The 26922-nt window shown below is 42.0% G+C and overlaps 1 protein-coding gene across 14 annotated transcripts in view; it reads left to right on the top strand.

The window, feature by feature from the left end:
• PTPN13 (protein tyrosine phosphatase non-receptor type 13) overlaps positions 1-26922 on the top strand; it is a 413328-nt gene that overhangs the window by 72466 nt on the left and 313940 nt on the right. For all 14 annotated transcript variants that reach the window (XM_077476384.1, XM_077476379.1, XM_077476376.1 and 11 more), the window contains exon 2: positions 17186-17305. In XM_077476384.1, coding sequence (XP_077332510.1) covers positions 17191-17305 — 115 coding nt within the window. In that variant the 5' untranslated portion in view covers positions 17186-17190. The remainder of the gene's footprint in view (positions 1-17185; positions 17306-26922) is intronic.

The following is a 26922-nucleotide window of genomic DNA, read 5'->3' as shown; positions in this document are numbered from 1 at the left end:
TACAAGATGTTCTGCGAATAGACAAAGGGAAAATCCTACTGTTCATCCACCCCCCCCCCCACCTTCTAATTAATCTTTGTTGATATGCATTTCAAGTGTCAGAATCATTTTAATGCTTGTTCTACTTTTGAGTTTCAGTTAAAGATTTAATTTACATTGAAAAAGACTACTGACCTTTTTCGGATATTGAATCAGAGCTTGTCTGAATTAAAAAGAAAAAAGTGTTTGGGGTTAGTGACTACCCCTTGGTTAACCATACCTGACCAGCTACCATAATATTTCCATTTCTGAATGAATGTACTAATCAACAACAGATTAATTAGGATGGAACTTGGCGGGACAGTTTAGGTGTGGAGTCTGTGTGCTGCTGAAGTTTTTCCGCAGTGTTTTTACCTTCGAGTTCACAGACAGGTCTTGGTTGAACTTGATTCCTCGTGATTGGTTGTTCTTTTTCAGCAAAATGATTACTTGTGCATAGTGAAATGAAAAATTCCAGACAAATTCTTTAAGTTCCTGGGAAGAAATGCCTAAGACACTAATCCTTTTTTTAAATCCCAAACAAGTTAATAAAAATAGGGGACATCATTCAATTCCTAGTACATATACTTCATTTAAATTCCATTATCTTTATGTGAATCTATTCTATTTTTTATTTATTTTTTACTCGGTACTCATGCCAGCAAGCATAATCAGAGTTGTTAAATTGCTGGAAGATTGTGTTTTTTTTTTTTTTTTCCTTTACGCAAATCTGAAAGGCTGGTTATATAATCTTCAGTGTATGCTACTGCAAGATTATTAATAGCTAGAATTTGCATGAAAAGGACATTTATTTGTGTCACATTCTGTTGTGAAGAACCTACCTCAGCTCATATGGATTACACCCTGACATGTCTCATTGCTGCAATTAAAAAGCCCAGACTTCTTGTTTTACTGGTTATATGTGATGTCAACAATCTCTCTTCATCCCAACCTTGGCTGTACTCAGTTTCAGTTGTTTCATTTGAATCTACTTTGCTGTCTTTGTCTCAAATTGTATGTAAACCATAAACTTCCCTTTTGGTCTGCTTAATGTAGGTTTTCTGTAGTTCTAATGCTCCTGTCCTTTCATGACAACACTGGTTCTCCATAGATTTGGCACAGTAAGTGTTACCACCTTGGACAGGAAGTGTGTTACTGGCAGGGTCACCACATGAAAATGAAGGCATTTGACAGCTGCAGCGTGCACCAGGTTTTAAAAGGAATTAAACATTTTGAAGCTAGGTTTCTTGCATTTGCATACTAATGAGGACAGGTTTGGGACAGACTCATTGGGGTTTATTTACTAAAACTGGAGAGTGCAAAATCTGATGCAGCTCTGCCTAGAAAACCAATCAGCTTTCAGGTGTTATTGTCAAAGCTTAACTGAACAAACTGAACTTAGCAAAAAGGGGGGGATTTGGGACTTTAGATGAAGCACAGTTAAGTGCCTCCATCCCGATAATAGGTACGTATAGAAGGGAGTTTGGGACTTTAAAATTAAGCACTTGGATAGTGGAGGTAATTTTTAACCATGTTTAAATGTTTGATAGGTAAAAAAACGTAAAAAGTATCAAATTCATAATATGTAAAGGCCTCAATATAGTAGAAGCATGATATAATATATACATACAACAGCACATGATAATAAATTAAATAGTGTAGCATAACCGATATCGAAAAATATACCCACATGGTAAGTATGCATGCACTAGATGTAAAACAAAAATTATTTTTAGTATATAATTAAAAAATCAATTCAAGATGAAATGTATATGGTTCCGTATAAAATGTAGCTGGGGCATCAAATCAAAAGCTCAACGCATTTTGTGGGTGTATCCCCACTCATCAGGAGCTGATGCGACCAAGAAGTTCCTATGGGATATGAATAAAAAGTATAATATACTAACCATATAGACAAAAATATGAATTAATAAAGATTTAATGCATGTAAATGGTTAGCCAGAACACACTCACCGAACCGGACGGCAAGTGCAGTGCGCGGCGGTGGGCGTAGGGTGGGCCAGGAGCGTAATCCCTCCACGGGAACTGAGGCGGCATAGAAATGGATGCGATATCAGGCAAAATAAGGAAATGCAGAAGTATGGAAGAGTATCACCAAAAATGGGATGTGTAGTAATTGTTGAGACCAACATATCTGGGGACAAGGTATTAAATATATGTGTAATTAATAGTAGTAATTAATGGTGACCCCCAAAGATTGCGGAGGGAGTGATAACGTGGCAGAATCGTACAAGGAAGTGTCTGAAAATGAATACCATCCTGAATGATATACAGATTAATGAAAATAAAGTGGAGGTGTCACTAAAATTAAAAGTGCACAGTTGCAAGTAAAGAAGGCAAGATGGTAGTGTGATGTGAATTGGCCACAATGAACAAAAGAGTAGAAAAATTACCAATAGAGAAAAAGATGAGAGTGTGGAAGAGGGGAAGAAGAAATTTCACCTAGATATCGCTCCTAGAACAACACCAGCAAGCCAAGTGTGTGTGTGTACAGACCCCATGCAGAGACTAGCAGTGCACACAGCTAGCTCCGAGTGGGGTTTAAATATGCCACAACGCCACGTACGTGAGACAAAGGGGGTGGGGGCTGCACCTAACCTGGGTGTAAAACCAGCGACAGGCGCGCAAACACTCTTAGAACTTAGAAGCTGATTAGCTACCATGCACAGCCGTGCCACTTTTAGTAAAACTAACCCCCCCTCCCCCATGTCAAAAAACCCTACAGCAAGCCATGACCCCTCCTGAGAAACATCTAAAAAGTAAAGGCTTTTTTTTTTTCTTGGGCATTCTGTGCGAGAAGGAAAAGATGTCAAAACACCTACTGGGTTTCTCTCAAATGTTGTTGCAAAAGTAGCAATACGCATTAATATGTGGTATTAATGGCACAAATACTCACATATGCTGCAATGGCCCAATGCCTACGAGATGCCTGGCTGGCATCTCCCCCCCCCCCCCCCTTTCTGAGTACCAGTCTTCAGCCATCTTGATTGACTGGCGCATGATGACATCAATCCCATGCAGGTGTATAGCCATGGCCAAAAGTTTGGAGAATGACACAAATATTATTTTTCACAAAGTTTGCTGCTTCAGTGTTTTTAGATCTTTTTGTCAGATGTTACTATAGTAGAATTAAAAGCATTTTATAAGTGTCAAAGGCTTTTATTGACGATTACATTACGTTTATGCAAAGAGTCAATATTTACAGTGTTGGCCATTCTTTTTTAAGACCTCTGCAATTCACCCTGGCATGCTGTTAATAAACATCTGGACCACATCCTGACTGATGACAGCCTATTCTTGCATAATCAATGCTTGGAGTTTGTCAGAATTTGTGTTTTTCTTTTTTGTCTACCCGCCTCTTGAGGATTGACCACAAGTTCTCAATGTGATTAAGGTCTGGGGAGTTTCCTGACCATGGGCCCAAAATTTTGATGTTTTGTTCCACAAGCCACTTAGTTATCACTTTTGCATTATGGCAATTTGCTCCATCATGCTGAAAAAGGCATTGTTCTTCACCAAACTGTTTTTGGATGGTTGGGAGAATTTGCTCTCGGAGAATGTTTTTGTACCATTCTTTTATTCCTGGCTGTGTTCTTAGGCAAAATTATGAGTGAACCTACTCCCTTGGCTGAGAAGCAACCCACCCCATACATGAATGGTCTCAGGATGTTTTACTGTTGGGATGACACAGGACTGATTGTATCGCTCGCTTTTTCTTCACGGCAAGGCTTTTCCCAGGTGCCTCAAACCATCAAAGGGAATTCATCAGCGACAATGACTTTACCCCAGTCCTCAGCAGTCCAATTCCTGTGACTTTTGCAGAATATCCGTCTGTCTCTGCTGGTTTTTCCTGGTGAGAAGTGGCTACTATGCTACCATTCATGAGCAAGCTCTGCACTGGTGGCGCCCCGATTCTGCAGCTGTAGGAGACAGTCCTGGCACTTTGTGGACTTTCTTGGGCAAATTGAAGCTTTCTTCACAAATGCAGTGAAAATGTTTTTTTTTTTTTATGGGATTAAGTTAATTTTCATGGCAAAAAAGAGGGACTTTGCAATTAATTGTAATTTATTTCATCACTCTCCATAACGTTTTGGAGTATATGCAAATTGCCATCATAAAAACTGAGGCAGCCGGAATTCTCAAAACTTTTGGCCACAGCTGTACAGTCATCCGGCACACAAGGAGCATGCCAGACTGTAAACTAAGTTGTGCATGTGAAGCTCAGTATACATTCTAGAGTGTGTTGTGAATAGGTAGGTGAGTGTATTTGATGCCTGGTTCACACCTATGCAGTTTTTAGCGTGTTTTCAGTGTTGCAGAAACTCACTCAGTTATATTAACATGGTTTCCTATGGATCACGTTCACATCTGTGCATTTTATGGAAAGGGCCAGGGGCTATTTTCTGTTTTTTGGTTCCATAGACTTCAGTGAATAAAAAACGTGTTCTGAAAAACATGAAATGCACCTGGAGTATGCTAACTGCAACCTGCATAGGTGTAAACCAGGCCTTATACCAGAAGAGAAATTGCATGTCTTTTTTTTTGGGGGGGGGGGGGGGGGGGTCATGCCTTTTGCCTTCAGTTTCACTTTAAAATAAAGTTTTACACACCATAACTTGCACTGAAATAAATAGAATAGTGTGGGGGGGGGGGGGGCAGATTGAGTCTAATGAATCGTGTGACCTGTGTCTCATCACACTCTATGCCACATGCCTTCTATAGAGAGCTGCTTGAATATATCAGATGCTGTCAATTACTCTCCATAAGAGACTGAGCTCGAGACAGACTTCCCTTTTTTAAGCATTGTTAGTTTTTTTTTTTTGCAATGATGCAGAGAACATGTGCTAACCTCAGATGAGTTTAGCAATTAGTGAAACACTGTTCATTGCTGCCCATCTTCCACAATTTCCTGGTGGTGGAAGGGGGAAATATTCTATTTTTTTTTTTTTTTACACATGCCTGTATGCTATACCTGTGTTTTATGTGAGCATTGGCATTTACCTAAGTATTACCATGTATATTCATGTCTATGGGCAGCTGTATGCTACACCTAAACTGTACTAACCTGCTGAAATTTGTTGCATGGGCTGGGGGCGCCTGTGTGCAAGAGGCCTTAATGTCTCTTTAAAATTGTTGGTGAGGTGAGATCCATCTTTTACTGTAATTATTTCTGTAAGGGTTTGGATGAAAGTGAATTTCCTCTTTGCTGAGTTTCTGTTTTCCTAACTCTACTGCTGGACTGAAGGTGACCACAAAAATGTGTGTAATGGTCCCGAGATCTGGTAATTGCGGAGAGCAGGCTTCTTGCCTGCCTTTCTTTAAAATAACAGTCTTGGTCAGAAACTTCACATTTTTATATAGTGAGCGAAGGCTCATTGGACCTTTTTGGCTTTATTATTGTAGACTGTTTCTATATTAATTGAGCCATTTTGGTCTAATGTTTTGTACATTTCACTTTTTTAAGTATTCCAAAATCTATACTGTATATTGATTACTATTGAACTTTATATGACCAAACGTTAAGTGAAAAAAAAATAAAAAATGTAGTGTTCTACATTGGCCTGATACTATGGGTTATTAGACATGAAGTACCCTATGATAAAACAACTCTGTCATTAAATTAACAAAAACCCCATATTCAAAAGATCAGTATATTTGCTTGTCCTATTGCCGGTTTCTCTCTTTGCACTCTGTCTGTAGCAAGCTTAACCCCTTAAGGACCAAGCCTATGTTTTACACTTGGTGTTTACAAGTTAAAATCCCTTTTTTTTGCTAGAAAATTACTTGCAACCCCCAACATTTATATATATATATATATATATATATATATATATATATATATATATATATATATATATATATATATATATATATATATAATTTTTTTTTTTTCAGGCACCCTATAGAATAAAATGGTAGTTGTTGCAATACTTTTTCACACCATATTTGCGCAGTGGTCTTACAAACGCAGTTTTTTGGGGGGGAAAAATTATTTTTTTAAATAAAAAAATAAGAAATCCGTAAAGTTAGCCCAATTTTTTTCTATATTGTGAAAGATATTATGCCGAATAAATTGATACCCAACATGTCATGCTTCAAAATTTCACCCGCTCGTGGAATGGTGTCAAACTTTGACCCTTAAACATTTCTACAGGTTACCAGTTTTGAATTGCAAAGGAAGTCTTTTGCTAGAATTATTGCTCTCGCTCTAACGATCATGGTGATGCCTCACATGCGTGGTTTGAAAACCATTTACATATGTGGGAGCGATATGCATTCGCTTCTGTGTGTGAGCACAGAGGGCCGAGGTGCTTTACATTTATTTTTATTTCCTTCTTGTTCATAAATAATTTTTTTTATTTTTTACTTTTACACTGTCCCTTTAAAAAAAAAAAATAAATAATAATAATTTGGATAACTTTTATTCCTATTACAAGGAATGTAAGCATCCCTTGTAATAGAAAAAAGGCATTACAGGACCTCTTTTTTAATGTGAGATCTGGGGTCAAAAAGACCTCAGAGCTTACATTTACACTTAAAAGCAATTAAAAAAAAAAAAAAAAAAAAAAAAAAAAAACACTTCAGCCCGGAGCATTTGGCTGGCCAAAGACCAGAACACTTTTTGTGATTCGGCACTGCGTCACTTTAACTGACAATTGCGTGGTTGTGCGATGTGGCTCCCAAACAAATTGATCTTGTCGTTTTCCCCACAAATAGAGCTTTCTTTTGGTGGTATTTGATCACCTCTGCGGTTTTTATTTATTGCGCTATAAATAAGAAAAACAAGATAAGATTTTGTAAAAAAAAACACTTTTTTTTACTTTTTGCTGTAAAAAATATCTTCCAAAAAAATATAATTTTTTCCATCAGTTTAGGCCGATACGTATTCTTCTACGTATTTTTGGTAATAAAAAAAATCACAATAAGCGTTTATTACTTGGTTTGCGCAAAAGTTATAGCGTCTACAAAATAGGGGATAGTCTTATGGCAGTTTTCTTTTTTTTTTTTTTTTTTTTCTTTTTTCTTTTTTTTTTGTCATGACTATGACATTATGGCGGACACATCGGACACTTTTTGCGCTATTTTAGGACCATTCAAAATTATGCAGCAATCAGTGTGATTAAAAATGCACTGATTACTGTGTAAATGTGACTGGCAGTGAAGGGGTTAACCAGGAGGGGGCGCTGCAGCGGTTAAGTGTGTCCTAGGGAGTGATTCTAACTGTGGGGGGGGGGGGGAGGGGCTGTGCGTGACACTACACTGATCACCGCTCCCGATCACAGTGACAGTGTCACTAGGCAGAACGGAAAATGCTTGTTTACATTAGCATTTCCCTGGTCTAACTCTCTGTGAGATGATCGCGGGTATCCCCACGAACATTGAGTCTGCGGGACCTGCGGTGGGACTCTCAGAGCTATGCAAGCCTTGCGAGATCACGTACAATAACGTGATTTCACGCAGCGGAGCCAACCTGCTGCAGTAAAACTGCGACAGCTGGTCCGCAAGCGGTTAATAAAAAAAATTGTCCCCTTTTAAAGCCGTTGGCGGAAGTGACGTTTGACATCGCTTCCGTCATCCAATGGCACAGAGTCCCGTGGGGGCCATCATTCCCTCGCTCGACTTCCTGTCCATCAGGGGAAGGATCGGATTGTCCCTGCCACTACCGATGGCTTTGGTTAGGGGCGGAGATGATCGGGACGTGGCAGGAGGGTGGCACCTCGCCTGACGATTAAAAGTAATTTTGCAGCGAATCTGCTGCGAAGACCACATTTGTTTTAAAGCGGACCACACGCTGTGAATAAAAATACCGGGGTTATGGCAGCTCTCTGCTCCCAAAACCCCGGTATTTAATGCCAAATTACCGTATATACTCGAGTATAAGCCGAGATTTTCAGCCTCTTTTTTGAGGCTGAAAGTGCCCCCCTCGGCTTATACTCGAGTCATCGCTGTCTGCCCGCTCGATCAGCGTGTCGAGCAGACAGACAGCGGCCATTCTATTCAAAAGCCGCGCCTCCGGCTCCGCCTTCGCCTGTGATAGGCGGAACACTGAATTTCCCAGCAGCCTGTGTTCCGCCTATCACGGACATCGTATCATCCTCGTACTACGGACGAGGATGATACGACGTCTGTGATAGGCGGAACACAGGCTGCTGGGAAATTCAGTGTTCCGCCTATCACAGGCGAAGGCGGCGGCGCAGCTTTTGAACTTTACAATGGCCGCTGACGAAGAGGGCACGGGACGGAGGCAAGGGAAGGCACGGGACGGGACGGCGGCGGCAAGGCACGGCACGACACGGGACGGATGCAAGGAGGCAAGTCACGGCACGGGACGGAGGCAAGGAGGCAAGGCACGGGACGGAGGCTCGGGACAAAGGTAGGCTGGACACACACACACACACACACACACACACACACACACACACACACACACACACACACACACACACACACACACACACACACGGATGGAGACACACACAGGGATGGATGGATGGAGACACACACACACACAGGGATGGATGGATGGATGGATGGAGACACACACACACACAGGGATGGATGGATGGATGGATGGAGACACACACACACAGGGATGGATGGATGGATGGACACACACACACACAGGGATGGATGGACGGACACACAGGGATGGACGGACACACAGGGATGGACGGACACACAGGGATGGACGGACACACACACAGGGATGGACAGGCATGTCTCACCCTCGGCTTATACACGAGTCAATAAGTTTGCCAGTTTTTTTGGGGGTAAATTGGGGGCCTCGGCTTATATTCGGGTCAAGCTATACTCGAGTATATACGGTAGTGACTTATATCCATGGGGGTCAGTCCGAAAGTGGTTAAGCCACCCATAGATGGTTAGAATCTCGGCTGGTTCAGCAGGGACTGGCCAAGATTTGAATCTTGTATGGGAAGACTGAATGAATGTACCCAAGTTGATCGATTGATCAACTTTGGTACAACCAGCCCGACAGATTTTATATGTGATTTATTGCTAGCGACTGTTATAGCCACTAGCAGCAATCACTGTGTTCTCCCGGTACCGACAGCTTCCCCCCTCCCCCACTGGAAGAATGATTCCCGCAGGAGGGTTTCCCCCCATTAACATAGTGTTGATGGGGGAAACCTGTGGTTGCAGGAAAGAAAATCGCTGTCTATGGCAAGCCTTAAACCCATATATGCTGATTGCAACCTGAGATTGCATCCTTTAAGGCTTCATGTACACTTGACTTGGCTGCGGGAAAATGGAAAACATGCCAAAATTGCGCTGCGATTATGCGGCCGGTGGATAAACGTTCCTATCCTGAATGCGATTCTTCCACAATCAGGAGAAGGTTAGTGGACGTTGAACCATGGACACATAATCTTTTATAGAGTTGAGTTTTGGCATAAAAACACTAGTGTACATGGAGCCCAAGATTGACATGCCTCAGGCTGACACTTCAACTATAAGTAGATATATAGATTATGTGAAGAAATCCCATTCTGAAAACATCACATTGGGACTTCTGCAAAGCATACTGGGACTAGACTTGTGGGTGAAATATCTACAGTTTGGACAAACACATCCATAATTTACTATTTAGTTGGATAGAGAACCATGTTCAAGTTTTTAACTCTGTTACATAACAAAAAGTGAGGGGATGTTTCCTCAACAGGGAAAACGGATAGCGACGAGAAAAAAAAAGTGACGGGTTCTAATTCGTTTCCAGTGTTTTGCAAAAGTAACAAGTGGGCTTGGAGATTCGCCTTAGTATTTATGGGTCAGTTGCATATGTAGAAAAACATCTGTCATGGTATACCCATTGAGACTGCTGGTAAACTATACATCATCTTTGTACATTTTGAGCCATGCCTTTTTTTTTTTTTTTTTTTTTTATGTAATGTTCTGGACATCAGACTTTGCAACCATTTATTTCCATGTTCTTACAAGAATGTAGTATAGTAAAGAGCTCAGACCAAGGTGTCACACACTCCTCCTGCCTTTAGACTTGATTCTCATCAAGGTCTGTAAGCGCATATGTTACAACAACACTTTAGCTGAAGGCAAGAATGTTCTCATGATGCCTACATGTGGGGAATATGTCTGTTTATAAAAATGATTATTTTTTTAGGCTGCCCACCACATTAAATGACACGGTCAGGTTTGATGTGTCAGACCAAGTTTGACTTCTGTAGGAAGCTTCTTTGGTAGCTTATATTTTTGAATGACCTCTGCTTATCTCCTTATCTTATAGTGGAAGCTCAAACCCTAAGACAGGCCATTGATGATACCATCTTATTCCTTGACACCCATGGAAAATAGCTTGGTTTCCCTATCAATACAGTCAGCGTTGATGTGGGAATTCCTCCTGCTGAGCTATTGTATTCTCCTTGTAGTGGCCTCGGGGAGCCATTCCTGCTGGGAGAACACAGTGGTTATTGCGATCAGCTATAGTTGCTGGCAATAATCTCCTCCTAAAAATTGGACATGCTGGTTGTACCCAAGTTGATTTATTGCCCATATATGGTTCGAATCCGAATGAAGCATAATGAACCGGCTGAGGTTCGAACCATCTATTGCCAGCTTAATTATAATTAAATCTACTACTAATATGACTTAAATAGGGTTTTTGGCTTGTGGTGCTGAGCTACAGTTACGTTTTTCTTTAAACACATGCCTCTGCATTAGCCAGTATTGATCTCACTGCCCTTTTCTTTCAATGAAGAAAACATTCAGAAAATGTGTACTGTATGTGGACCTTAAGGCCCCTTTCACACTGGGGCGGTGCGGCCATCGGCGGTAAAACGCCACTGAAAAAGGGTTAAAACCGCCCGCAAAGCGCCGCTGCAGCGGCACTTTGCCGGCGGTATAGCCGCCCCGAGGGCTTTCACACTACACTACAGCGGTGCGCTGGCAGGACGTCATAAAAAAGTCCTGCCAGCAGCTTCTTTGGAGCGGTGAAGGAGCGGTGTGTTTACCGCTCCTCCACCGCTGCTCCCCATTGAAATCAATGGGGCAGCGCTGTAATACCACCGACACAACACCGCTATTGTGGCGTATTGCCGGCGGTTTTAACCCTTTCGCGGCCGCTAGCGGGGGGGGGGGGGGTAAAAGCGCCCCGCTAGCGGCCGAAATGTGCCGCAAATCTGGCGGTAAAGCGCTGCTAAAAATAGCCGACGCAATGGGCCGTGTGGTGTGAAAGGGGTCTTAGTCTCCTACACATTTGTATGCATCAATATGTAGGATCTGATTGTTTGGTGTCAGGTCATGTATGCTCAAATTAAACATTTTACATTAACTGCATACAATTACAGTTAAATTGTATGACTGAATTAACCCCCTGTATAATCAGTAGTAGATCTCTCATAGTTTGTTACTGGATTGCACTAAAATTGGCCATATCAATACATTCATTTTATTCTTTACATTTATTTTAGTTATACGGTACTACTAGTCCTTGTTTTTAGAAAGGTGTCTGCTCTGCCTTTATACATTTTAAGCTTGAAAATGCTTAGCCATAAAGTTACAAAATGTGAGTTTTTGCGCAGCTACGCATATAAAAAATGTACAGTGTGAACAGTTAATTACAGTTGCAGTGTGTTTTTTACCTATTAGTCTGCATAACCATAATAAATAAAAGTCCTCTTCAGATTACAAAAAAAAAAAAAAGCCCAAACAAACCGATCATAAATCTGTTACCAGTAAAACAGGAAAAAAAAATGACAGGCAGGATTTTTATAATAGTAGAGACTCTAGAGGTGTCTTCTGTTATAAATGTCCCCCCTTTCTGTCAGCAGTTATGCGATCTGAGCCGTGCATGCACATCTCAGACCGTATTTACGGCACACTCTGCATGGTGTTGCAAAGTGACTTCCAAAAGGAAAAAGGACTTCTGCCTTGTTTCTCCTAGCATTCGATGGAGGACGCAAGGCTCTGTTCTACTGTTCTGGGTATAGCTGCCGCTGTTGAGAGTTTGGACAGACAGGACAGATGGTCAAGAGGCACAGCCCCATCTAGTCACTATATTCCTTAAAACCATTGTCTTAATCTATCCACCGACTGCATCTGCATGTTGGTTGTTCTTAGACATTTATGGGACGGCTTCCTGAGATCTCTACCCTCAACACACTGCCATAGAGATCTACGAGGACCTGGTGTTGGTGTGCATGTGCAGTCACAGCCAGCAGGAAGATTTCCTGTTCATGTTCAACTTGGTCCTAGCCTTTCACCTTTTTGCTTATAGATTTTGTCATTGGATATTCAGTTTAAATTTCCAAATGGTGTGACGAGATTGTTTGTGGCGATCTCCCCTAAAACACAACTGTGCACAGCCAGGACAGACTGTGGTGTGCTTTACAGCTATATCTGGAGTGTCAATAGATCAAACATAGTCTACATACAGTATATTTGTAAGGAAAATTCAACAAAAGTCAGGTTGTACAGCATTACAGATGAGATCAAATCCTAATATTTTTACTTGAGGGCTCTTTGATCTGTGGGATTCGCTGATCTTGACATCCATTTTTACTTGAAATGAACACATTTTCTGTATGCAAACGCTGCTGTAGTTTTTATTTTCAGTACCTTGGACATTTTTTGTTTGGGTATTCTCGCAAGTTTACAAGCTGGACTATTGCTTTACATTATATGCTTCATGTACACTGAATGTTTGTTTTTACAACCTCTCTTAAACGATTTAACTTGACAGATGATAACCCACGCTTAAAACATCAGTTTTGCCATGTTTACATGCCGCCAACATGGCGGCATTTGCGTTTAGAAGCAGTTTTTAAAGTTTTCATTTATTTTTTAAATGGCTGAATTGGAAAACGTCTCTAAATGAAACACAGCTAAATGTGAGTTATCGAGTTTAGCCGCGCTTGGCACTTGAAATGCCTCTAAACTCAGCTTCTGAACCTATTTTTTTTTTTCCTTTCCAAAAAAAGCCTCTAAACTCAACTGCCTAGAAATGACTGTACATGACCATGTGTACATGTACTGATAAGATAACATAGGGGAGCAGTTGAAAAAAATGCCCATCTGCTCCTAAATGTCCATTTAGCAGCAGCAGTGTACACAAGGCCTTAACCACACATAATAATACATTATTATTTTACCTCTTTTAGGTTATAATGTTTACAAAGAGGTTTTGCATAATATCCAAGAAAGGGAAAAAAAAAGTTGGTCCCACTCCCAATTGATAAACAGATTTTAGCACTGTTGATAACTCCCATAAATGATCGTATAGAAATGGCTGGGAAAACACCAGGCAGTTGTAGGAGTTTCAGGTTGCTCTTGAATTTGACCTCTTTATTTTTTCTGCCTGAGAGTAATGTGAAACTTATGGCTTTACTCGTTCGCTTGCTGGCCACAGGTTTACATATGCTATTGTTTCTGGCCACTTTCCAGACAGGCTGTTAGCTTGGCATGCAGATTCCTTTGATCATCTGTAATAGCCACATGTTGCTTGCAGTTAAAAATATGATTACAAAATAGAAAAAAATAGAAATATTAGTAAAAATAGGTTTTATACACAATGGTGCTTTGTGAGTAGCATTCACTAATTTATCAAGCTGAATAATTTAAACGTTTCAGAGCACAGCAAGTTCTACAAGACCGGAGCTGTGGAGGGAAAATGATAAATGAATGTTTGTTGTGTACACGTATGTATGATATATATATATATATATATATATATATATATATATATATATATATATATATATATATATATATATATATATATATATATATATATATATTATAGTATTGATATTGTTTTTCTTTACTTGTGTATATAATTGACGCCCCATTAGTATTAAACCCAAAAACAAACATTTATTATATTGCAGCTTACCAATTCTTAAGACGTGCTGGCTGCAGTAGTTTTCTTTTTTATGCCTTTTTTCCTTTATGTTCACCAGGTGATCCTGTTCAACGGAACAAGCTGTTCTACAGATGTAGCAATTAGCCCTTGTACACACGGTCGGAGAATCCGTCGGAATGTGTCCTATCGGACCGTGTTGTCGGATAATCCGACTGTGTGTGGTATGCATCGGACTGATTCCGTCGGAATATCCGTCGGACCCAATTTTCCAACATGTTGGAAATATTTCCCGACCAACTGGTTCGATCGGACATACTCCGATCATGTGTAGAGAATTTTGATCGGACCAAGTGCCACGCATGCTCAGATCAAATTCCTACATCAAAGCTATTGGCTACTAGCCTGAATGTAGTCCCATCGTAACGAAATTACGTCATCACGTTCTGAATGATCGGATTTTTCGACAACTTAGTCCGACCGTGTGTATGCAACAGTTTCGGACAAGATCCGACGGATTTGGTTGTCGAAATCTCCGACCGTGTGTACAGGGGCTTAAAGTAGTGGTGTTCAACTGGAAATTTATAGAGGGCCTCAAGTGCAGCCTCTGGCACATCAGCACATTTTCGCTCCTCAATGGCCAAAAATTTTAGTCCTCCTGCATTTTTTTGCAATGTATCACTGCACAATGAAGAAGCTGAAATAAAATAACCCCCAGCATTGTTGGACACAATAATAACCCCCAGCAGTGATGTCCAAGGGCATAATGAGGCCCCATTCACACCTGAGCGTTTTGTAGCTTGAAGCCTGAAGCTACAAAACGCTGGAGGGGAAAAAATCTATTATTCTCAATGGAGATGGTTCACATCTCCACTCCATGTCGCCTGAAGCCAAGGGCCTGAAGCTCAAACAAGTTCTGGACCCTTTTTGCCGCTCAGATCGGGCAGATTTGGGCGTTTTTTATTCTTTTTATATTGGTGACCTTTTGCCCTGCACAAGGTCATGGCAAAATGCGGTAAACGCCGTAAAATCATGGTAAAAACGCAGCAAAATCGTGCGAATTTCTGCCTGAAAACGCTACGTTCAGGTGTGATTGGGGCCTAATTGGCCCCAGCATTGGTGTCATGGTAATGAGCTAACTCTTCCTCTTCCTTCGCTTTGGTAATCCTTTAAGCTGGTCATAGATGGAGCGATTTTTTTTTTTTTTTCTTTCCTGCAACCACAGGTTGCAGGAAAGAAAATTTCCCGATTTCCCCCCATCAACACCATCATTCTCCCAGCAGATAGAGCTGTCCCGACCAGGAGAACACACAGTGATTATTACTAGCAGCTATGACATAAAAAAAAATCTGATAGGCTGACTGTACCCAAGTTGATAGATCAAGCAAATTGTGTACAATCAGCCTGCCCATACATGGTTTGAATCTCAGCCAGTCCCTGCTGAACCAGCCGAGAATCGAACAATCTATGGCCGCCTTTATCCATTACACGGTGTGTTGCTCTCTCTCTCCCCCCAGGCTGGTCTTTACTTGTATTGTGGGCAGAGATAACTCTGCCCACTGTACAGATCCTCTTTCAGTGGTGGCACCAGAACATTCCAGCGCTCAGCACCCCATTGTCAGTTTGCTTTATGGTACCCAACAGCCCGCGGGCCACAACTTCGTAAGATTCAATACATTAAAATTTTGGTTTTAGGTTTAATACCGCTTTAACATGTAGGAGGCCATTTATAATAACTTTGCAGAGCCATTCGTTCAGTGAATTTGCAGGTACATTTATTCTGTGTCTGTTGGACAAAATACAATGTTTTTTAGGCTATTTGTTCTCCTGAAAAAGTGTTGTTTTATACCAAGATGCCACCATCTTGGATATGGGAGACAGCTGTGACTTCCTAAAGTCATAGCAGAGCTGTGGGACTGGTCCTGCAGTCACCTGGGATGTGTAATGTAGCCCGGGGGTCTGCTTTGAACGCGAGTCATCAGTTCACTAGAATAATTTTGTTCATGTCTTGCTATGCTTGCTGTATTCAATTATTTCCCCACACATTCCACATTTTTTCTTTACTCTATGTAAAATAGATTTCCCTTATGCCCCTCTCCCAGAATGTCATTTGGGCATATCAGAATTCCAAGTCCAAGTTTGCCAGGTTATTTTGTACAGGGAAAAAATAGAAGCAACGTTTTTCTTTTGATTTCCTGATATTTATTTTATGTCAGCTAGTTTATTGGGCTTCTTTTTTTTTTTTTTTGAGTTATAGTAAGAGCATCGTACAAGGTTAGCAAAACGTAAGCAATCGCATTTTAATTTTCTGAAATCTTATCTCTTTACGTAAACTTTCTCTGAATGAGGCCCATTTCACACGGGCTGTCCGCTCTGGAAAACTGAGAGGCCGGACCATCCAGTCTTCTCTGTGGAGTGCCGGATGTCAGCGGACACCAGTCCTCTGACATCCGCCGACTTCTGATCCTGTCTACAGATCTGTTATCTGCCTGATCAGCAGAGCGATCCCCTGCTAAGCAAGTGGATTCCCCATTATGGAGTGTGAAAGGGGCCTTGGTTCACTTTTCAAATTTTTTCACTTTTTTTTTGTTTTTTTTAAACGTCCACTCTGGAGCACAATAATCCATAACAGACAATTAGAATTCATTTTGGTTGTTTTAGGCTACTGCAACTAAGAGATATCACTTAAAGCAGTGTTGTACTCAACATACCTGGTGCCCAGGGCCAATCGTTTAACAGTGCTTTGCAGTATTTTCAGTGAAAGGCTCCTTTCACCATGTCACTGTAGGCTGTTTCCAGATTTCTCTCCATTCCATGACTTATATTTTTTTGTTTTTGTTTTGTTTTATGTACTGTCCTAATGAATAATATACCTATTGCCCATTCAAAACAGTGCAAGCTTGACAACAGAAGGTCTACCAAACAAAGAGAATGCTGCCCTGCTGTTTTCTCACAATGTTATCCAATCAAGCTTTGTGGCTGGTGTACCTGTAATTGGTCTGGAAACACACTGAAGTGTTGATAATAAAACAGATGTCCAGGACAATTCAAGTCTGTTCTCCACAGTCATAAATGCGATTTGAAAAATGTCGAGCCCTAAACCTGGCCACCATCATGTTATCTGCTCGGAAACAGAATCCAAGCAGGATTTTATCAGTTCTATTCAGATGGTCTACATATGCAAAATAAAGCTGTGCTTTTATTCAGAGCATTTTTGTGTTTACTTTTGAAGTTGGCAGCTGAATAGTGCAGATGTACCTATTCACTTATTAAGTCGTTTTCTAACTTGTTTATATCATCTCTCTATCTGTCCAGATAATATGCATGTGTCATTGGCTGAAGCTTTGGAAGTTCGAGGAGGGCCCTTACAAGAGGAGGAAATATGGGCCGTATTGAATCAAAGTTCTGAAAGCCTGCAAGAGCTGTTAAGGAAAGGTGAGTAAAATTGAGTAAAATATTTTAATGCATTTGGAAAATATAAAACTACCTTTTGAAATATGATTGATTTTTATTTTTTTTTTTCCTGTGTCTGGACCCATTATTTTGATGGCTTGTTAACTAATTTTCTCTGATCATTTTTTTTTTATCCTGCTTAGTTCAGCAGTAAAGATCTCTCAAATGTGCCTTATACCTCCTGAGATTTGAGTTTCCATAGTGGTAAAGATTGGACTGTTCTACAAAATTACTTTTACAATTTTTTTCATCTTTGCAAGGTGTAAAAGCAAGATTAACAAGTCTGTAATTTACAGTAGGCTGGAGAGCTTCTCAAGATCTAGAAACCAACTTAAAGTGATTGTAAATCTTTTTTTTTTTTTTTTTTTTTTTTGCACAGAGCAGCCCCCCCACTTCTCCTCCCGGTTAATCAATACTTGGGACTCGCGGCCGACCTGCTCTTAGGGCCCGCTTCCTGATTGGCCGGGAGGAGAAACCAGAAGACATTAGCGAATATTCGCTAATGTCACACATCTGGGTGGGCTCGGGGGGGAAGTTCTCTGTACCCCGAGTCCACCCTTTTTGAAGCCAATTGGAGTCTCCGGCTCTAATGTGCTTTTAAAAAACAAAACAAAAACAAAACATTAAAACCTATCCGTCCGGCGCCCTGCATGTAGATTAGGGGCCGGAACATGAAATAAGCGGCCGTCACTGGGCTCGGGTAAGAAAAAAGGGGGCTCTGGGGGAGCTGAAGCACAGAAGGTTTCTATGCATTAAGTTGAAAAACCTTAAAGGGATTGTAAAGTCAGAAGGGTTTTATCTTGATGCAGAAAGCCTGCAGCCCTCTTCAGCCCCCCAGTAGTGACCCCCTTGGCTGTCCAAGTCAACTAGTCAATCGGGAGAGAGAGAGCGGGCTGGATCGCGGCTCCGTGTCTGAATGTACATGGGGAGTTGTGACTTGGCTCGATTGCCCCCCATAGTAAGCTGCTTACCGAGGCAAGACTGAACAGGAGAGAGGGGCCAGGATCACAGAAGGGGGGCCCCCGAGAAGAGGTGGATCTGTGCTGCTCTATGCAAATCCACTGCACAGAGCAGGTAAGTATAACATGTTTTGTTATTCTTAGAGGAAAAAAAAAAAAAAAGACTTTACAATCACCTTAAGGCTTTACAACCACTTTTAACTCCCTAAACCCCATCAATGTGCTTTGATTTGACTTATGCAGTTTTCACCCTCCTCCCTACAGTAGCCATGTAAATAGTCCCTTGGAAAATAAATACTTCTCTTATTCTTTTCTTGGTCCCCCAATTAGCTGACCTGCATACAGAATGCATTATTTGTTTACATATCAGAAAATACAGTGTAGCACACACAGTACAGCTCAGTACACCATCCATACATGTCAGTAAGTGCCTGAGAACTTGTGAATGTGTGAGACGTAACGCCTCATGGGACATGTAGTCTTGGGCAAGAGGAGGATTTTAAAGTGATTCTAAAGGCATATTTTATTTTTTTACTTTGCTATAGGGTCACTCTATACTATTCTTTGCTGCTTGCTATAGGGGCACCCTGAAGGCAGTATGAGCCAGAAGCGCTGGTGGGGGACCCCAGAAGAGAATCAGTGCTGCTCTGTGCAAAACCATTTCATGAAGGAATGAATGTCAATGGACAATTTCACTTTATTTAACATTCAATTTTGAAATGACGATAAATTCTGAACAAAACCCACATACTGTCTGAAAATTGATTAGTTTGAGAAACGTTCCTATTCTGCTCCTTCAAATTTTCACGATGTGGTTGAAATTGAACATTGATTTGACCCCACTAATGATTAGAAAACTAAAATCTTTGAACAAGCTACATGCCTATGACAAGGGCCTCTGCCATGCATAATATTTTATTACAATCCTGTTTGAAAATCCGAAAACAGAGTTTTTAGGCCTATATTACGTTTTTTAAAATAAAAATTTTGATCTCTGAATTTGATGATATGTACCAGATTCAACCTCCTAATATTATATACAGCCAGTGTCGGCAACCCGTAGACCGAGAACGTGTCTGTGCTGCTGACCTCGCTACTGCTAGTGCTGGTCCTTCTCTTTCCATCCCCAGTCTTCTCTGCCTTGCCTTCAGTTCTTCTCTCTCCCTCCCCTCCAGCCTCCTCCGGCTCTGTGAACAGCAGGAGAGTGAGAGGCAGCACAGCCCAGGAAAGAGGGTGGGGGAGGAGCTGGACAAGTTAACTCTCAGGTAATTGGTTGCTAGGTCCTAAGCAACCAATCACCAGCTTGTTAATATTAAGTCACTCTGCCAGCTTTTATTCTCACCCCCTGTACCTAACTGTGCTGCTTTTCGATCTCCTGTGTTCACATGTAGGATACTATAGGAGGGAGGGGGGAAGAGGACACGTGTGTTTGTGTGTGTGGGGGAGGGGGGGGTGAAGTGAAGGGGGCAGTGGACACTGCTATATAGTGGGCAGGGTGACCCCAAAGCAGTGTCCTCTACCACACTTCACATTACACTCATGATCCCTGCATTCTGAGAGTAAAGCACTCCTGATCCCTGCATTCACTTGTAATACTTTTTTTTGTGTCCGCTATGTTTGGGCTCATGTTGGGGTTAACAATGTATCATCACCCACAGTATATCACAAGGGCAGTGCGTTTTGAACACTATGCAGGAAACACACATGGAACATGCCTTTCTGCCATCGCTTTCTGGAGCCCTAACAGCACACCGTGCCTGGTGATCTTTGACTTCATCATTGTTTAAGTAGATCTCCATCTCTCTAAGGTTGCCTACCCCTGATGTACAGTATATCTCTTCACTTTATTATTGTCAGTGGATTAGATATTTTGTTCCCTAAGCATGTAGCTGGTTCTTTATATTTACAACTGCAAATAGATATTCAACAATGTTTTTTTTTTTTTTTTTTTTACTTTTACATACCGTATTTATCGGCGTATAACACGCACTTTTCCCCCCTTAAAATCGGGGGAAAGTCGTGGGTGCGTGTTATACGCCGATCCCCACTGTCTGTGAGGCTAAAATACTGAGCACCGCCGAAAAAGACCGAGCCGTTTGCTCGGCTCCGCTCGTAGTCCCGCCTCCCTGCTGTTTCTGGAGCGAACGCTGCAGAAAAAGACGGAGCCGACTCTGTGTACTCGGCTCGGCTTGCAGTCCCGCCCATACTAGCGGAATTACGAGTGGAGCCGAGCAGACGGCTCGGTCTTTTTTGGCGCCGCTCTGTCTTTTTCGGCGCCGCTCGGTCTATCTCGGCGGCGGGATATTTAAACATGGGCAAGGCTGCAAATAGCTCTGGGCGAGCTGGAAATGACACTGGCAAGCTGCAAATGGCACTCTGCAAGGCTGCAAACAGCGGTGGGCAAGCTGCAAATGACACTGATCATTCTGCAATTATGGACAAGGCTGCAGATGCACACTGATAAGGCTGCATTGACGGGCATTTAAATGTAAGGTGTTTTTTTTTCCCTTAAACTTCCCTCCTAAAACTTTTTTCCTTAAAATGCCCTCCTAAACTTGGGGTGCTTGTTATACGCCGGTGCGTGTTATACCCCGATAAATACGGTACTAACTATACGTCAAACTTTTTAGGTGGTTATTCGATTTAGTCGAAACATTAATTGGCCAACTAATTGATTATGAAAATAATCATTAGTTGTAGCCCTAATACGTAGTTCTGTTAACACGCACACAAACACACCAGTTATATACTGCCTATATAGTTTAGATTTAATTTATGATTCTGTATCTGATTTGGCAGTACACGTTTGACCATGCTGTCTGTGAGTCAACATTGGCTGCTGGAATTACTATTGTAATATTTTAGCTGTGTAAAAAACAAAAACCTCTCCAAAATAAGCAGTTTACATTTTTCTTTAGTTCTCAAAGGTTCTCAAAGGTTTTCCAAAACAGTAATAATTTTTACAGCGCTTTCACGTGTAACATATTTTCTTTCGATTTCAGTGGTCCTTATATCTTGGCCAGCTTTTAGTTATGTACCCTTAGTTCATTTTTATAGCACCATGCCCTGGGACTAATGATCTTTGTGAGTGCACAATTCTAAACATCAAATAATATAAATCAGTGTGTTCTATGGGTGATGGTGCAAAGTTTTTCAGATCTGGCACTATTTAGCGGCGATAAAATTGTGTGCATGTGCTAAGCAAAAGACAGGCTTTGCCCATAGCGAATAATAACCAGTCTCTCCAGGCTCCAATTTGCGCATATGCCCAATTCTAAATGAGCCGTAGAGTTCTGATTGCAATAAACAGTGTCCTAGCCAATTCAAGCTGAATTTTGTTTTTTAGCATTATGTTAATTCAGTTTACTGTTAACGCTGGGCTCCTTGCCTACCTTCAATCTTGCACAGTTAGGCCTCATGCACACGGACGTTTTTACAGCTGCTTTTTTGAGCGTTTTTTTGCAGCTTAAAAACACCTGTCCATGTTAGTCTATGGCTTCATGCCCACCTAGGCGTTTTTGAGCTGCAAATGGCATAGGCATTTTTAAGCTGTAAAAAAAACCCAGGACCAGTGCGTTCCGTGGCGCGGAGCTAGAGCTGTAAAAACGCGAATCACGGGAAAACGCGCATAAACGCGCAACATATTTTCTTTGTTTTCTGAGTGCTATAGCCAAGAGATGTGTTTCTTTAAAAACGCTACTTAACGCTAACGCTAAAAAACGTGCAAAAAACGCCAATGCAAAACGCGGTAAAAATCACGTTTTTTTAACGCCGATTTTTCCAGGCGTCGGAGCTAGCTTTGCAGCCAGTTTTTTAAAACGTCCGTGTGCATGAGCACTTATACAGGCTCCTCTCCTGTACTGAAATTGCTTAGGCTGATTTCACTGCACACTGTGAGCATCAGTTTGCATTGAAAGCTGCAGAAAGTAATGTACTGCTAAGGTGAGGTCGAAGACCGTTTCATGTCACAGGTCATACATGGCAAGACTGAGCACCGCAACAAGACACAAGGTAGTCCTACTACATCAGCAAGGTCGTTTCAAGATGTGGTGTTCAAGCTCTTTTGAAGAAGCACAAAGAAATGGGCAATGCAGATGCAGAGGTCGGCTAAGGAAACTTAATACAGCAGATGAAAGACGCATCATGCTTCCGCCTGAAATCAGGGGATGCCATCAGCACATAACTGTCAGAAACCAGTGGGACCCAGGTACATCCATCTACTGTCCAGAGAAGTCTGGCCAGAAGTGGTTTTCATGGAAGAATCGCAGCCAAAAAGCAATACCTCAGATGTGGAAACAAGGCTAAGTGACTTAACTATGCATGAAAACCTAGGCACTGGGGTTCAGAAAAATAGCAGCAGGTGCTCTGGACTGATGAGTCAAAATGTGAAATATTTGGCTGTAGCGGGAGGCAGTTTGTTCATAGAGGGGCTGAAGAGCTGTACAATGAGTGTCTGCAGGCAACAATGAAGAATGATGGAGGTTCTTTGCAAGTTTTTGGGGCTGCATTTCTACAAATGGCGTTTGAGATTTGGTCAGGGTTAATGGTGTCCTCAATGCTGCGACATACAGGCAGGTAATTTTCCATCATGCCATGCCATGCCATAAAGGAGGTGTGTGATTGGCCCCAAACCTATTCTGCAGCAGGACAACAAGCCTAAACATGCAGCCAATGTCATTAAGAACTATCTTCAGTGTAAAGTACAACAAGCAGTCCTGGAAGAGATGGTTTGGCCCCACAGAGCCCTGATCATGGAGTTTTTCAGGGATTACATGAAGAGACAGAAGGATTTGAGATGGCCTACACCTGAAGATCTGTGTTTAGTTCTCCAAAATGTTTGAAATAACCTGTCGAGTTTCTTCAAAATCTGTGTGCAAGTGTACCTAGAAGAGTTTGGTGCTGTTTTGAAGGCAAAAGGTGGTCACACCAAATATTGATTTGGATTTATCTTCTTTTCATTTACTTCCCATCTTCTATTTCTGAAAGCATTTTTAATAATATGCAGCATTTTGTTACACCTCCCTACAACTTTTGCACAGTAGTGTACCTGGGGGGCAGGATCAGAAGAACCTGTGATCAAGTATGTAGGGTCAGGGGAACTGGGTACTTGGGAATCAAGTACAGTCAGCAAGATCAGAAGAACTGGGATCAAGTATGCAGGAAGCAGGGTCAGGAAAATGTGGATTCAGGTGCATGGGGAGCAGGTACAGATGGCAGGATCAGAAGAACTGGCATCAGGTATGCAGGACCAGAAGAAGGTGCATTGGGCATGCAGGACCAGAAGAATGTGCATTGGGCATGCAGGACCAGAAGAATGTGCATTGGGCATGCAGGACCAGAAGAACGTGCATTGGGCATGCAGGACCAGAAGAACGTGCATTGGGCATGCAGGACCAGAAGAAGGTGCATTGGGCATGCAGGACCAGAAGAAGGTGCATTGGGCATGCAGGACCAGAAGAAGGTGCATTGGGCATGCAGGACCAGAAGAAGGTGCATTGGGCATGCAGGACCAGAAGAAGGTGCATTGGGCATGCAGGACCAGAAGAAGGTGCATTGGGCATGCAGGACCAGAAGAAGGTGCATTGGGCATGCAGGACCAGAAGAAGGTGCATTGGGCATGCAGGACCAGAAGAAGGTGCATTGGGCATGCAGGACCAGAAGAAGGTGCATTGGGCATGCAGGACCAGAAGAAGGTGCATTGGGCATGCAGGACCAGAAGAAGGTGCATTGGGCATGCAGGACCAGAAGAAGGTGCATTGGGCATGCAGGACCAGAAGAAGGTGCATTGGGCATGCAGGACCAGAAGAAGGTGCATTGGGCATGCAGGACCAGAAGAAGGTGCATTGGGCATGCAGGACCAGAAGAAGGTGCATTGGGCATGCAGGACCAGAAGAAGGTGCATTGGGCATGCAGGACCAGAAGAAGGTGCATTGGGCATGCAGGACCAGAAGAAGGTGCATTGGGCATGCAGGACCAGAAGAAAAGGGAACAGGTATGCAGGAAACAGGGTCAGGACAACTGTTCAGGTACATGGGAAGCAGGTATAGGTATGCAGGATCAGAAGAACTTGGATCAGGTATGCAGGATCGGAAGAACTTGGATCGGAAGAAAAGGGAACAGGTATGACGGAAACGGGGTCAGGACAACTGTTCAGGTACATGGGAAGCAGGTGCAGGTACAGGTATGCAGGATCAGAAGAACTGGAAACAGGTATGCAGGATCAGAAGAACTGGAAACAGGTATGCAGGATCAGAAGAACTGGAAACAGGTATGCAGGAAACGGGGTCAGGCAGCAGGATCAGAACTGGGAACAGGTGTGCAGGAAGCGGTGTCAGGAGAACAGAGTTCAGGTACGTGCAGCAGGGCCAAGATAGCAGGTACAAAGAACAGAGTGTAAGGGCACACGGGTAAAGGCGGGCTAAATGCCCTCCCAGCAGCCAGCATCAGGGAGATTTTCTCCACAGAATACTTGAACGGCCTTTAGGTCCAGGGAACACAGTGCCACAAGCAGATACCCTAGTTTCTAACAATGGGGGAAGGCTAAATGTAAGCAGATTAAACTTCAGCTTTAGTTTTTTGCTCTGAAAGTCATTATGGGATAATCTTTTATTTTTTTATTTTTTCTGGGTTCTTAACTACTTCAATACAGGGCACCTTCCGGCCCAATTTTCAGCTTTCAGTGCTGTCACTTTTTAAATGACAATTGCACGGTCATGCTACATGTTACCCAAGCTAAATTTTTATCATTTTGTTCTGACATATAGAGCTTTCTTTTGGTGGTATTTGATCACCTCTGCGGTTTTTATTTTTTTGCTAAATGTATTAAAAAAAAAAAAAAAAAAAAAAAAAAAAGAAGAAACAGAAAAACAATTAGCAACCCCCCCCCCCCCCCCGGCTCTCCTCTACTCGCGTCTGTAAGACAAGAGTGAGGAAAAGCCGATCAACAGCTCTTCCTGTTTACATCGTGATCAGCCATGATTGGACATGGCTGATCATGTGGTAAAGCATCTGTCAGAGTCTCTTTACCTAGATCGGAGTTGAGGTGTGTCAGACTGAGACGCCGCAACAATGATAGCAGCTTGATTTTCATTTCTCTATATGGCGGGCGGAAAGTGGTTAACAATAAGTGGATTTTTGGTTTAACACAATTGCCATGCCATCGGCTTCCAGGTTTTATTGTCAAAACCCAATTGAATAAGCTGAAGTTGGAAGCTGATTGGCTACCATGCACAGCTGCAGATTCTGAGTGCTCCAGTTTTGGTAAATCTCCCCCAGTGTTTCTACCCCAACTATGGGCATCTATGACATTCTAAGGAGAAGTGGCCACACACTGTTTATGCCATTTTAAACTTTTTACAAATATGAGTCCCAGAAAAGTCAGTCAGAACTGAAACATTCCCCATATTCAATAGTTCAATAGCTACCAATAACTTGTGATTTGCCTATACTAGTCAAAGTAAAAGGTTATTTTTAGCAAGGTAAATATAAGCAGCATATCCTTATGTATTCCATCCAACCTCCCCACTCCCAAACCACCAGACTGCTTAAAGCCTAAGTTTAGTAAAAAAAATAAATAAAAATAGGGCTGTTACTGATTAAAATTTTTGTGTTCGTTTAATCTTTTTTTTTTTTTCTAATCGACTAATTTCGATTAATTATAGCGCACATACAGATCCAACTACTTTTAGCTGATCTCCTTGCATTGCAACACTGCATTAGACAGTGGTAAATGTGGTATACACTATATACAATCACCCAACACTACGTTTTAAATTCAAACTGTAGCACTGACGTAAAGTAATCTTTTTTTCCACAGTAGCGTGAAAATCCCTCCACCACCGGTCTAACTAATCGCATGCCATGGACCCCTGTGCAAACAGGTGGTGATGCAAGTGAGTATCAAAAGGGTTAACACGGACCATAAACTTCTCTCACGTCACCTTAGCTCTCAGCAAGGACGCCAGGTCATGGGTAGAAAGAAAAGATCGCTCACCGCTTAAGTATAAGATTTAATTTTGGGTTCAAACTACTCACATAAAGATAAAAACACAGCATGTAAACCCGACAATCGTGTTAGTTCCGTAGGGCTGCAGCGGGTGATGTCATGCGTAGCTCCTCCCCTGTATGTATTACGCTCAATCAGAACTTCAACGTCACCGGACTCCTCCCCCCTTCCCTTCATTAGCAGACGGAGGCACTTGGGGAAGGGGGGAGGAGTCAGGTGACGTCGCGACTCTCCGACGCAACTCCCTGAAGATCCAGAAGCCGGCAGAGAGGTGAGTACCAATCAAAAAAATTTACGATTAATCAAGGAATTAATCTTTAATTTCCACAACCCTTATTTTAAAAAATAATAAAAAAAAGGATTTAAAAAACACCAGCAAAAGAGATATTACTTGTGGTCAGTGCAATGTGTTTTTTGTGATGCTGGCACACCCCCACTGCCTTAATTTTCTGGACCTATCATATGCACTCGTCAAGAGTGCTGACTATGCCTACCCTTTCTGCCCACCTCCAGTCATGGATAAGGTAAGCTAAATACTGGCTCCTCATAGTTCTTTCTGTAAAACCAACCTGTAATTTTGCCTAGTGTGGGCAAAATATGAGTTCATTTTAACAAGTTGAGGTTACAATATTATG

The sequence above is a fragment of the Lithobates pipiens genome, unplaced genomic scaffold, assembly GCF_037356315.1.
Source record: "Lithobates pipiens isolate NorthernLeopardFrog02 unplaced genomic scaffold, aLitPip1_a1.2 Scaffold_13, whole genome shotgun sequence".
Taxonomy (NCBI): domain Eukaryota; kingdom Metazoa; phylum Chordata; class Amphibia; order Anura; family Ranidae; genus Lithobates; species Lithobates pipiens.
Note: the sequence above shows the minus strand (reverse complement) of the source record. Positions and strands in the feature narration are given on the sequence as shown.